Source organism: Haemaphysalis longicornis, unplaced genomic scaffold (genome assembly GCF_048455015.1).
Source record: "Haemaphysalis longicornis isolate Haplotype H1 unplaced genomic scaffold, Haemaphysalis longicornis Haplotype H1 scaffold_1, whole genome shotgun sequence".
In the NCBI taxonomy this organism is placed as follows: domain Eukaryota; kingdom Metazoa; phylum Arthropoda; class Arachnida; order Ixodida; family Ixodidae; genus Haemaphysalis; species Haemaphysalis longicornis.
In genome coordinates, this window is record NW_027526203.1 from 102,545,486 (window position 1) to 102,557,775 (window position 12,290).

Genomic DNA, 12,290 nt, shown 5'->3' on the forward strand with positions numbered 1-12,290 from the left:
CGTGACTGTCATCTACCTAAGCTCCCAATGACGGTGAGCAATTACGCAGAGATTCTGGGTGGAAGCAATCACGACATATAAATATAAAATTAGGTGCAGCCAAGTCGACAAAGATTCGACCGATAATTTTCAAGTGCTTTTTTTTTATGTAGACGAGGTGGAAATTATAAGCAAAACAAGATTATGGAACACGCTTTGAATACTGCAAAAACAGCGCAGAGACAAGCGATAAACCATACTGCTCTAGTTTGTCAATCCATAAGTCTTCATCTCTGCGCTGTTTTTGAAGTAGTCAAATTGTATAGCCAACGTCAAGCTTTAGTGCATAAGCACAGAACGCGCTTGGTCATTAAAGAGCACTCGAAGACGACAAAAGAGTTGGATGCCCACAATTATCTGAAAAAAAGTTGCATTTCATGTACACGTATTCACCTAAAAACACTGGAAGTAGACAAGGCTGCGGCTGGATGCACAGTCGGGTTAGCCTCATTGATAAAGTATGCCGGCTACCTTAACACATCGTGTTACAAGCATGTGCAAGGTATGAGGTGAAAGCTTTGACGGCCGTCGTCTCCACCTGAAAGGAAATGGGCACGCCTGATTCGGTACTGATTAAACCCATCATCGATAGCTTCTTTGCGAATTCGTTGCATGAAGTCAGATCATCTTCAAGCACTGCTCTAGCTACCACTTCAAAACAGAAAAAAAAAGCGAAACGCTTGCTTTTGTTGTGCGGCCTGCTTTCGGATCTGTGGTTCCGGAAGTGTGAACAGCACAGTCCGAAATTTCGAAACAAAAACAATGCTGACTACTCCTTGTGACAAGGCATTCGCAAACCCACGAATCACGCAGAAAAAAACACTGCCCATGCGAACGTTCTTACCAACACCACGCCGCAAACCACGTTTTGCATCGGGAAACATGCTGCCTGCATAGCAGAATGCAACCGTGGATATGGTGTCGGGGCCGTCGTGTAGGTAGCATTGCTGCATGGTCAAAAGCCGTTTGCATACACCCTATTGCTGAACTCCCGAAGACACCAAGTGGCGCAAGGGTCGGATATCAAACAAACATTTTTAAAGGTTGGCATAAAACCGGTGGACAAAGATGCATTGCGTTTCCTGTGGTTTCAAGCAATACCGAAACTGGGTGTACCACTTTCACCTGTTTTGACTTGCTGTATGCCCTGCATCCCTTTCAGAGTGATGGCTAACCCATTTCTACTTTCCGAAATGCTTCAACAGCACTTAAACAAAGAGCAGTACCCTCAAACTGTGAGACATACACGGATGACGTGCTCACAGGAGCTGGAAGCGAGAAAGCTGCCGTGAAGCTGTACGAAAATGCAACTGAAATGTTTGAAGCAGTAAAATGCTACGCCAGTGATTTCAACGTGACTCCCGGGCTACCATGCATCTCTGTTATTTGTCGGGTGTGCTGAAGGTTTTGCGACGTACGTGGGACCCGTGCGCCGACCACTTAACATTCTCTCCATGTATGGATTGTATTCATGGCATAGAACCATTCACACATTGGCCCATGATACAAACAACGGCGTGGATATGTGACCCACTAGGGCGCAACGTGAAAACTTGGAAGTGTTGGTAAGCATGTTGAACCCTAGCGTAAACGACAGGACAAAGCAGTGCTTCGTGTGTCCTGTTGCTATCGTACTGCGTCTTGTCGTTTGCACTGAGGTTCAACCTGAACCACTGGGAAGGGAGGGTGTGTGTGGGGGGGGGCTTTCTCCCTTCATTGTCCATGCCAAGGTCCTGTTCCACGAAGCGTGGCGTAAAAACATCGACCTCAACACGCTACCTAACAACAGCATGGTGGCCTGGAAGGTGTAGCTAGACAGACTCCCTATCTCCCTGAGGTTCAAGTACCCCGGTACTACAGGTCACAAACAAATGGAGGGAGGGCGGACTGCATTCACATTTCTGCTGATACCCGTCCAATGGCATACGAGGCAGTTGCCTACCTCACCCTGGAGGGTGAAAACGGTACAAGATCGACAACTCTAGTAAGCAAACAAAGGGTTGCACCAGACAAGGAAATTACACTGGCGAGACTGGAACTGATGGCATGCCTGCTCGCTGGTCGATTGTGTGGCTATATTTTGGAAGCCCTCAAGCAACAGCCATCAAACATCTACCCACGGACAGATTCAACAACAGCACTCTATTGTATTCATGAAGATGTTAGCCGCTGGCAGCAGTTCGCACGCAACCGAGTCACTAAAATTCAACGCCTCGCGGACAAGTGCGTATGTAGACATTATCCGGGAAGAGAAAATCCAGCACGCGCGATCCCAGCCATGCAGCTGGCCAAAAACGCACTGTAGCGGAGTAAAGCACTGTGGATTTGTCCCGCATGCATATTGGGAATGAGTGGTTCTAAAAGCGATATACGGTGAAATCGAACTAGGGGAAAGGAAGAAAACAAGATCATTGCCAGCGGCAACATTGCCACCTACTGAGTCGGGCGTGCTCGACCTGGAACACTACGGCAAAATCTTAAAGCTAATCAGAGCCACAGCTCGGGTTTTTCAGTTCATCGCTAGAACCAACCAACAAAGCAGCAAATTGGCACCCCTCATATCCGACGAGCTTAATCAAGCTGAACGATACTGGATATGTTGGAAGCAAAAAGGGATTCTCAAAATAAGTCACGTGTGCCGCCCACGGAACACGAATTACCCCAACTCAGCTTTAAGAATGTTCACTGATGATTGACAGTGCTGGCATTTTAAGAGTTTAGGGAAGACCACAACATAGCCAACTTTGGTGTGGCTTAAAGCAAACAACTATAACAACAGCGTAAATGGGCATTTGAAAAGGTTTATGATATAAACCATTTTGTGAACCTGGTGTGTAAACACTACTCACAGGAATATGTCATGACTGCATGATTACATTACAATAACCATGTGCTTCATTAGTAAAGGTACTTTTTCGGATAGTAGTGCATGGAAGCTTTACCTACCGCCTATACGCGGCATGCGTAAACAAGCAACAGCTGCAAGTGAAATGACCACGAAAACTAGTCCCAAACGGAAACAGCATCTCGCATGAAGCACACGTCACGTAACCAGGCAGTGCTGAACGCGAAAAAAAAAAGCACAGCCTGGACACACACTGCAGTTGCTGCACAAAGCACACTTGCCACCACATCACACGGTCACTAGAATAGGCGAACTAGCGGAGCACTCACGACGCTGGTATGGGAACGCTGCAGTCCAACAGCGGCACCAAAGCACTGAAAACACCCTCACATTTCAAAACGCAGAAACACCGCCACACATCGCTACCAACTCCGCAGATATACACAGGGAAAGTAATGTAAAAGGTGCACCCCTCGGATGCGATGTGTTTCTTGCAGTATCGGAGCTAGCGGCGCCGCAGCTTCACAGACACACATTCAACTCCAGGAGAACTGCGACGTACCCCACACGGCTGATCGCGAGAGCCGAACTTCGACACATCAAAAACATAACAGCACGGCGTACACACTTGATATGAAAAACTTGCACTGTACACAAGCGCTGACCGCCACTGCGCGTTGCTTTCACTCACAGTGACCGTATTTTGAACGTTATCGATGATCCAAGCGCGGAGACAGACTTTCACAGCTCGGAGCGCGCGCGAGAGCGGGGCCACGATGAATTTGGACTTATCGGTCGTCTCGCGCTAGCGATGAGCGCGACAAGCGTATCTCTACACACTTCAGAGAGAACGAAAACACGTCGCACCACTCTGCAGACGCTGGTACTGGTGCCTTTTCTCCCTAGGCTCCACACAAAGCGCGAACATTTGAAATAGACCAACGATAAACACGTATCACAGTACCGACTCAGGACCGCGGTGGTCTGTCGTAACTTCTGCAAGTGCTTTTCGTTTTCATATCACAATCAAGTTGTGCGACGCACACCGTCCCCGCAGCTCGCCGCCGCCATGTTGCTGAAGGCCGATGGGCGGAGCCAACTCGAGTCGGATGGCCCAGCCGGACGGCTCAGCCGGATGAATTCGCTCGCCGAGCGAATTCGGCCTCGGCGTCCAACTTGGCCCGACAGGGCCTCCCCGACAGAGCACGACAGGCCCAGTCGGGCCATGTCGGGCTCTGTCGGACTGAAAAGAAACCACCCTTTAGAGGACTTTTTCTTGTACAGCGCTTGTGCAGTAAGGATCCCCCAATTTCCCACAATACCACAAGTCTACCGACTGCATTCCTTTGACGGAAAAGAGTACTTCCGGCGTCCTGGTTTTACGCTGTACTTTAGAAGTTTCTGTTTATTTTCATTCCTTAGTATACCTATAATAAAGTTAGCGACTCCGCTGCCGCATTCAATTGGCCTTAGATATTTCTACTAGCGTACCAGTAAGCGAAACGTCGCATGTGCGCTTGTGTGGAGCTACTTGAACTTAGGGCATACTACTGTCTACAAACTCACAAAGTAAAGGCACAATCTTCTAGGCACATACGTGTCGTGGCTTAGTTTCAGCTGAGCGAACGATTTTCGGCGACCCGCCGGCGGCCGTCCGACTAAGCGCTGGGCTGACTGATTGTGTCGGGGAGTCGGTGAGCCGTGCAGTAGCGCAGTCAAGCCAAGCCATCTCGTTTTGACGTCATTCTAAACGTCATAGGAAATCGGCAAGGAGGATGCGGAGACCAGGACAGCATTTTCGAATTGACTTTTTTACTGAATAAAGTAGCGTAAACGCAGCGAGAGTGGTCACAAGATAGCCTAGAGACTCCGGACTACAATTTGCGCTAGTAATCCCGCAATGTAAATCACTTCAGTGTCCCTTTAAAGAAAGCGAGGTGTATGTATGCCTAGAACCATTGTACGCGGGGAAATAAGGCATTCGCTAGATACGCAGCGCTGTAACTCGCCCCAAGTATCTGGCCCTTCACCCGTAATGCGCGCACAAGCGTTTTCGCATTAGAGTTAAACACTTAAGGCAACTTTATGTTTTACCTTTGTAACGCCTATTGCAAGCGCTCACGACAATTGACAGGAGCGATTACGGCACTGCTATATTAAAGGGACCCATTAATGAAATTTTCAAACTTCTCTTGGTGTCGGTAGAGCGAGACCGGCTCAAATTAACCATATTTTAGTCATTTATCCCGTAAGCTCGCAAACACAGGTCGGCTCGCAAACACCGGTCGGGGCACTGGGGATGAGGAAGTGCGGTAGCAGTGGGCGCCAAAGGACGAGCCGAGGTGTTCTCAGTGGCTCAAGTTTTTCCGCGTCATCGGACACGCTCAAGTGCAATGTATTTCATCCGCGCCTTCCACGTTCGCCCCGCTCCTCTCGGTATTATCTTCCCTCATTAGAGGCAACCCCTGAATGCAGTAGAAAAACTACATAAAGAACCAGATAAAAGAAACACTGCCCGGGATTGCAACTTGCGGTCTTCGCGTACAGTTTTGTACAACTCAGCTCGCAAATCACGCGAGGGCATTCGGAAATACCAAGGATGTCAAGCGTCAAACGTTGCTGTTTGTTCAGTCGATCGCCGCATTCCGAGCTGCTAAACTGGGAATTTCTTGCATAACGCTCTGCAGTAAGCTTCTCCCGTAACCTCACTAATGCTTGATCACCAGCAACCACGTTATTTGATTTACATAATACTGCAGACCAAGTAAATGGTCCACGCAGGACGGGAAAAACAAAAAAAGAATGTACATGCACATACAATGCAAGACTCTACAATGCAATAAAAACAATGAAGTAACATCAACCAAGAATTCGCCTGCAGACATGCGAAATAAACAGGCCACGGTGAAATTTAAATTTCCCTACAGCATAACAGGGTTTACAATCCAAATAAAACTAGAAAACGGGGTAATCGAGTACAAATTAGAGAAGGGTCGCTAAAATCCTAAACGTCTGTAATTAAAAGTTACTGAAATGTTTGTGTAGGGCTTTCGTGAAATTTCTGCTAAAAATGCTTTCTGGCAATTTGTTCCAATCGTTCACCGTGCGTGGAAAGTATGAAAACTTAAAAGCATTTGTTCGGGAAAAGTATGGGGATGAACTATGGCTATGTGTGTGTCGCGTTTTCCTCGTGGCTAATGGACTAATGAATGGAGTGGGTGATAATCCAGTCTTACACTTAATTCGAGATTCTAGAAAAGGTACGCCGGCAATTTGGGGTCTAGTTTGTAGCTGTTGGATTTTGTTGAATGCAATGATACATGACGGAGAATAATTTAATTCATGCTTATTACAAATGAAACGAACAGCCCTCCTCTCAACCTTCTCCAATTCGTTAATATTTTTGTTCGTGTATGGGTCCCAAACCACTGCTACAACAGGCCTAATTATAGAATTGCACTCTAAAAGCGTAACGTTACTAGGCGTACCTCAAAGCTTATGCCGTAAAAGACCAAGTTTTTTTAGCGCTGAAGAAGTTACATGACGAACGTCGTTGTTCCGATGTAATATAGAGTTCAATACTACACCCAGGTATTTAAACTTACTAACCTCCTCCATTCAGGTGTTTTTAATTTTGTACACAAAATTTAGGGTGTTTTGTTTTTTGGTTATACGTAAAATAACTTTTTGTAGTGCTGACTTTCATGCCCAATTCGTCTTAAAGGGACACTGAAGTGAATTTGTCAAGCTCCCGTTTTTGCTTGCACTGTGTAGACTGGCTCAAATTAGCACACTTTTAATAGTTTATCCGGTTGACAAATCGGTAATTATTTTACAAAGCGCGAAAGAAGAAAAACTACCATGCGCGGTTTGCGGCGGTCGCACAAACTAAGCTGTGACGTTGGGAGGAGGGGGCGCCGTGATTGGACGATGCCCAAGGTTAGCAATCAAACAAGTTTCGGTTTCGGTTTCGGTCTGTAAAACAACATGTTTGACATTCGATGGCGTCGTTGGATGGGCATTCTCAATATCCCAGTTATCGTAGTACCGCGCTTCTGCCATGTTGTCGGCTGTAAAATGCATAAGATAAGCCTCCCAGGACGGCTTGGAATCGTAGCATTCACTATCTGAGGCCTACGCAGTGCATGAACGCCCTCCGCGTCCCCGCAGACGCTCAAATGCATGCGCTTTTCCCCCATATTTGGAGCTTGCCTCGCTCATGCCTGTATCGTAAAAATCGTGTTCGCACCAGGCCAAGGGTCTGTTGATTCTGGCCTGTGCCCACTGCCCGCAAGCAGTCGGTGCTTATGGCAACAGCACGCCAACGAGAACTCGCTAGCGCGGCAGTGCCAGCCTGCGCGAGTTCTGTGGACTAGTTCGTGGAGCAATGAACGTTGCGGCCCAAAAAAAGGTGAACTAAGTATAGAAAACATCGGCAAAAAACGAAAAAGTTAACTCATAAAAAAAAAGAAAGCATGTACCCGCGGCGATTCGAACTTGTGACTGGCAAAACACTGGCGGAGACATACCTAGCGCACCAGACGACTAGGCCACAGGGGGCCGCTGGCGGGAATGGAAAATATCAGGTATATAATGTATAATCAGTTTACACTTTTATTTAGTTTCAGTATTTTAAGCAGCTTAGGTGACTATTTGTTGTATTGCGCTCGTGCAGTAAGCGTCCCCCGAGTTTCCACAATAGCTCACGTCTAGCAATTGCATTTCGTAGACGGGAAAGCGTTCGCAGATGCGTAGTCGTGCTCCTGACCGCTCTGCTTGTTCGCCAAGCGCAAAAAAGTGCTTCCCGCACCCTAGTTTTACGCTGTACGGTAAAAATATCAGTTGATTTTATTTCCTTAGTACCTATATTGACTTCGCTCGCTCTTCTCCCCCTTCAAGAGGCCTTATATTTTCCTACTGGCGTACCAGTCAGCGAAGCGTCGCATGTGCGCTTGTGCAGCGCTTGTGTGAAGCGACCTTGACTTGGAGCTAGATACAGTGTACAAACTAACGAAGTAAAGAAAGGCGCATTCTTCCACTCCAAACGTGTTGTGGCTTAGTTTCAACTGATCGAACGAATTGCGACGACCCGTCGGCGGCCGACTGACTCGGTCCCGGAAGGTCGGCGAGCCGTGCAGTAGCGCAGCCAATTGTCAGCTCCTCTCCTGCTGACGTCACACGAAAACGCCACAGAAAATGGGCGAGCGTAAAGAGAGGAGGACAGCATTTTCGAATTGATTTTTCTACTAAATAAATTCGCGTAAACGCGCACAGAGTGGTCGAAACAGGGCCCAGGGACTCCGGACTACAGTTTGCGCTCGTAATCCCGCATTGTTTACAAAGCACTTCAGTGTCCCTTTAAGGCAGTAAACGCTATGGCAGATGCATGCTGTGTGCGTGTTCATCCTGCACCGAAAGTGCTTCTAATACTGTGGTTTTACGCTTTACCAAAAACGAGAACTGCTCCTCCTGATCTAATTTGATTGGATATAATATGTTCCGTAATTCTGCTCTTACATAACCGACCTTACACTTTTTGCAATCGTGCCAGTATCACACGCAAATTCAGCCTGAGGTCTACTGAGGCGAAGTCAGCGGAGCGGCACAAAGCAAGAAAGGATCGCATACGCTGTGGTCTCACCGCTCCGTACGTATTTCAAGCTAAGAGAGTAGATGCACATTCACCACGGCTGAAATCACGTATGGGAAAAGCTTTCGCTTCGGCTCAATTTCCAACGGCAGGTTAGCAGTTCGGGTCAGCCATTGTGTCTGTTCTGAACGGCGAGCCGCGGTGAAACCTATAAAAAACATAAAAGAAAAACCAACTGCACGTGTCATAGGAAATGTCAGAAGATATCCACGAGGAAGATTTGGTAGGGAAACAGTCTTTTCTAGTAGATTTTTTAAGTATATGGATTCGCGTAAGGTCACCCAGAGTGGCCTAGGGATTTCCAGCTTTAATATGCTCAGGTAAAAAGAGATTGTTTAGACAGCACTGAGCGTCCCTTTAAGCTGGCGTAGACATTTCGAGTAACCTGGTCACCGCGGGTCGGCGTGAACGTCACGAAGCGGGTGTTACTGCGCACGGGGAGAAAATGGCGCACAATGAAGCGGAGTGGCAGTAGCCTTGCCACATAGCCTGGAGGAAACTAGGTCTGATCACCTGGTAGAGTCTCCTCAGGAAGACCTGCATGTTGGCGCCGATGCACCAAACGGGAACTCGGTAGTGCGACTTGACAAAGTGCTCCATGTGCGACTGCAGGAAGCGGCGGAGGCGGCCGCTGCGGCACACCAGCCGAGGCTTGCGCTGCACCAGCAGGATGTAGTACACCACGTACACGGCACACGAGACGCACAGAAGCACCTCGCCGTTGGTGGGCAGCTTCAAGCGAGGCAGCATGTTGGTGGGGCTGCGGCAAAGAAAAACTTTCACACGCGCATTGGCCGAGACGGGACGCAACAACGAGGACGTGCGGTACAGCCGTACAAACAACTGCCCGTGACCATAGGCATTGAATTAACAGAACAATATTAATGAAAGTTGGCGAAGAACCAATCAAGGCTGACAGATAGAAAGGGTAACAACTACAATACTTAGTCGATGAACGCCACTATGGTCTACCGCAGCTTTTATAAAATACCAAAATTCTGGTTACGCAAGGCAAAGTGAAAAACACAAAAACGTTTAATCTAAATGTATCGCACCAATCGTGCAACAAAGACACAACCCCATGGCTCGTAACTTGTAATCACTACTCCACGCAGAAGCATTGCCATAAACGAGCTCGTCACAATACCTGGAATGTGGTACAGAGGAATCCCTAAATTTTTACGACACAGTTGTTCGCCACACTTCCTCTTTCAAAATTCCCACTGAGCGGACCACACTAAAATAACCGCGCAGCTCACGACTCCACACTTTCCAGGAAAAGAAATTGGCCATGATTTGCCCCATCTGTGAAAAAATCTAGTTTCGGAAAATGTCTGGTAAAAACAAAGAAAAAAAATAAAAATGTCTTCATGTTCGTACACGTCGGACTGAAGCGATCTATCGTTGCGTAGTCGCTGACAGCGAACAGAGGATCTCAAAAAAATTTAAATCTGGCTAATCTCTCTTAGTTAGCAATACGAAGGCTAAAAAAGTCCCCTCATTTCCCCGAGGGGAAGAATGTGAAAGTGCGAATGCACGAGTTGAATTTGCGCGGTTCGGTAATGTTCGCGAAAGAGAGATCACACACACACACAACTACAAAGAAAGAAAGATACATTTATTCACAGACACCTATTTGTGTTGTCGTTGTACTTGATTGCTAGAGCGGATCTCAGCTTTGAAATTTCGTGTCAGTACTCCTTTAAGCGGGTGCATTAGCCCTTCTCACGCCCGATTCCTGGCCAATCCCCCACGTGGGTATGTGCCATTTCAGCGGCCAGGCAGCGCGCGCCCATCTCCCCCCGTTGCCAAGGAAGACGAGGAGATTCCTGGCCAATCCCCCACGTGGGTATGTGCCATGTCAGCGGCCAGGCAGCGCGCGCCCATCTCCCCCGGTTACCAAGGAAGACGAGGAGCGTGCGCACCCGCAGATGTTGCTATGCGGACGGCGGCGGAATGCGGACGGCGGCGAACGCTTCAGGCTCGCTTAAGAAGTGCATTCGCACTTAAAAATTTAGATAGGCGATAGGTGTACTCGTTCCGCGCGCACACCCACACACAGTCATAGGTGCGCAGATACATACGGCCGGAGCGCACTTACGTGTCCTAGGGAGATATACTATAGCTGTACGCTATAGACGCATCTTGCCGAGGCGAATGCATAAACTTGGCTCTGTGCGGTAGACGAAAAATGAAGGAAATAACCGCCGTCGCAAATTATCTCAATTGTTTGGAGTATGACGTGCACTCTTTTCTGCGCGCTACAGGCAAAGCAAATAGGGGATTCTGCGCAGTCAAGAAGCATTACTCTAAAACTGCACGATCTTGGAAACTGCTTTAAAATTCCATACAGAGGGAGTAATTCCCCCTAAATTGTTCGAGTAATCTCTACCATTTGAGAATTTGATAATACATATTTGGTCCTGCTACAAGTGTCTGGCTTACTTCAGAAGATGTTGGTGTTCACAAGCTAGCCGGAAAAGAAAAGCCCCCTTCCACTTTGTGGAGAAGGATGAGCAGCGGAGCTTTGCGCAGTGTCAGGAGTGGACAAGACAAACCACGTTTGTTTGTCACTTCTGGAACAATAATTCCCAGCGTATTAGCTGCATGAAAGTTGGGAGGACCCGAGTTTTATTCTGGCCGACAAATATGGAGCTGTCTGTTTCCCTCCCCTGCTGTAGGCGTCATACTGTCTGTCTTACACACCAACCCAAACCGCTCGACTACGGAGGACCGCAGTCAGGTCCCATGAGAAGTAAGACGTCGACCATGAAATCTTACCGTAGCACGACAGCCATGACAACCGTGAGCGCGTGAAGCCTGTTTGTGCGTGCAGGTCAGCTCACGTCAACGTTTTATGAAGGCAAGTGGCTCTTCATCCGGTTGGGATTCGCAGCTACTCGACGAGGTGAAACTTAAGGCGGCGGCTCTACGTTCTGAGGCAAAGGCTTTCCGTGGTTTTCGCGGAAATTGCCGCTTCTGTGAGCGGCTACACTCCTTCAATTCCCGCTCACCCTCCTCTTTCCGAATGACACGGGGCCGTCCCATAGCGAGTTAAAAATGTAACTGCTGATAACTGCGCCAGCGCCGTTATCAGCCTATTTTCAACTTTCGAAAGAGGCGTCGGAGGTGGCGAGGGATTTAACAGGTGTGAAAGAGACGACGGTAATAGCGAGGAATGATTGATTGATAATGAGGCTTCACAGGCGATGAGGTGCGCCGTAGCGGATGGCTCCGGATTAATTTTAACCACCTGGGGTTCTTCAAAGTGCGCCGAAATCTGGACCACACGGGCATTTTCGCTTTTCGCCTCCATCAGGCAATGACCGGGCTGAAGTGCAGGATGGTGGCGTGTAAATCGCCGCCTACAGGAGAGAAGGCCTGGATCCTAACCACATACAGCTTCTCCGTAAAAGCGCGCAGTTCGGTTCATCGACTGGAAGGTTGGTGTGGTGTACAAGATACTACGATGTGGTCGCAAATGCCTAGTGGCCGAACAAGTCCGTGTGTGCGTGGCCGACTGCGAGGTCAATAAGCAGTGGTACAGTCAGTTGCGGAGGCCGGATGTGTGGCTTATCATGGCAGCCGCTGTATGTCTGCCCAAGAGTTTGAAAACAAACACTCGTCTTGCGCAGCTTTCGCGCTCAGAGATAGAGAAATATTCGAAGCGCATTGAATTAGCAGTAAGTCTGAAAGATATGTAAAACCCCTTCACTGGCACTGTCAAGAAAGAATTTGATTATCTTCAGAAACTTT

The 12,290-nt window shown here is 48.1% G+C and overlaps 1 protein-coding gene across 1 annotated transcript in view; it reads right to left on the bottom strand.

Annotated features, from left to right (window-relative positions):
• The window catches only part of LOC144144559 (protein ABHD1-like), a 69,513-nt gene extending 58,181 nt beyond the window's left edge, over positions 1 to 11,332 (bottom strand). Inside the window, exons 1-2 of the mRNA XM_077676093.1 lie at positions 11,316 to 11,332; positions 9,048 to 9,294 (exon numbers count right to left, since the gene is read on the bottom strand). Coding sequence (XP_077532219.1) covers positions 9,048 to 9,294; positions 11,316 to 11,332 — 264 coding nt within the window. The remainder of the gene's footprint in view (positions 1 to 9,047; positions 9,295 to 11,315) is intronic.
• Between the last annotated feature and the right edge of the window lie 958 nt (positions 11,333 to 12,290).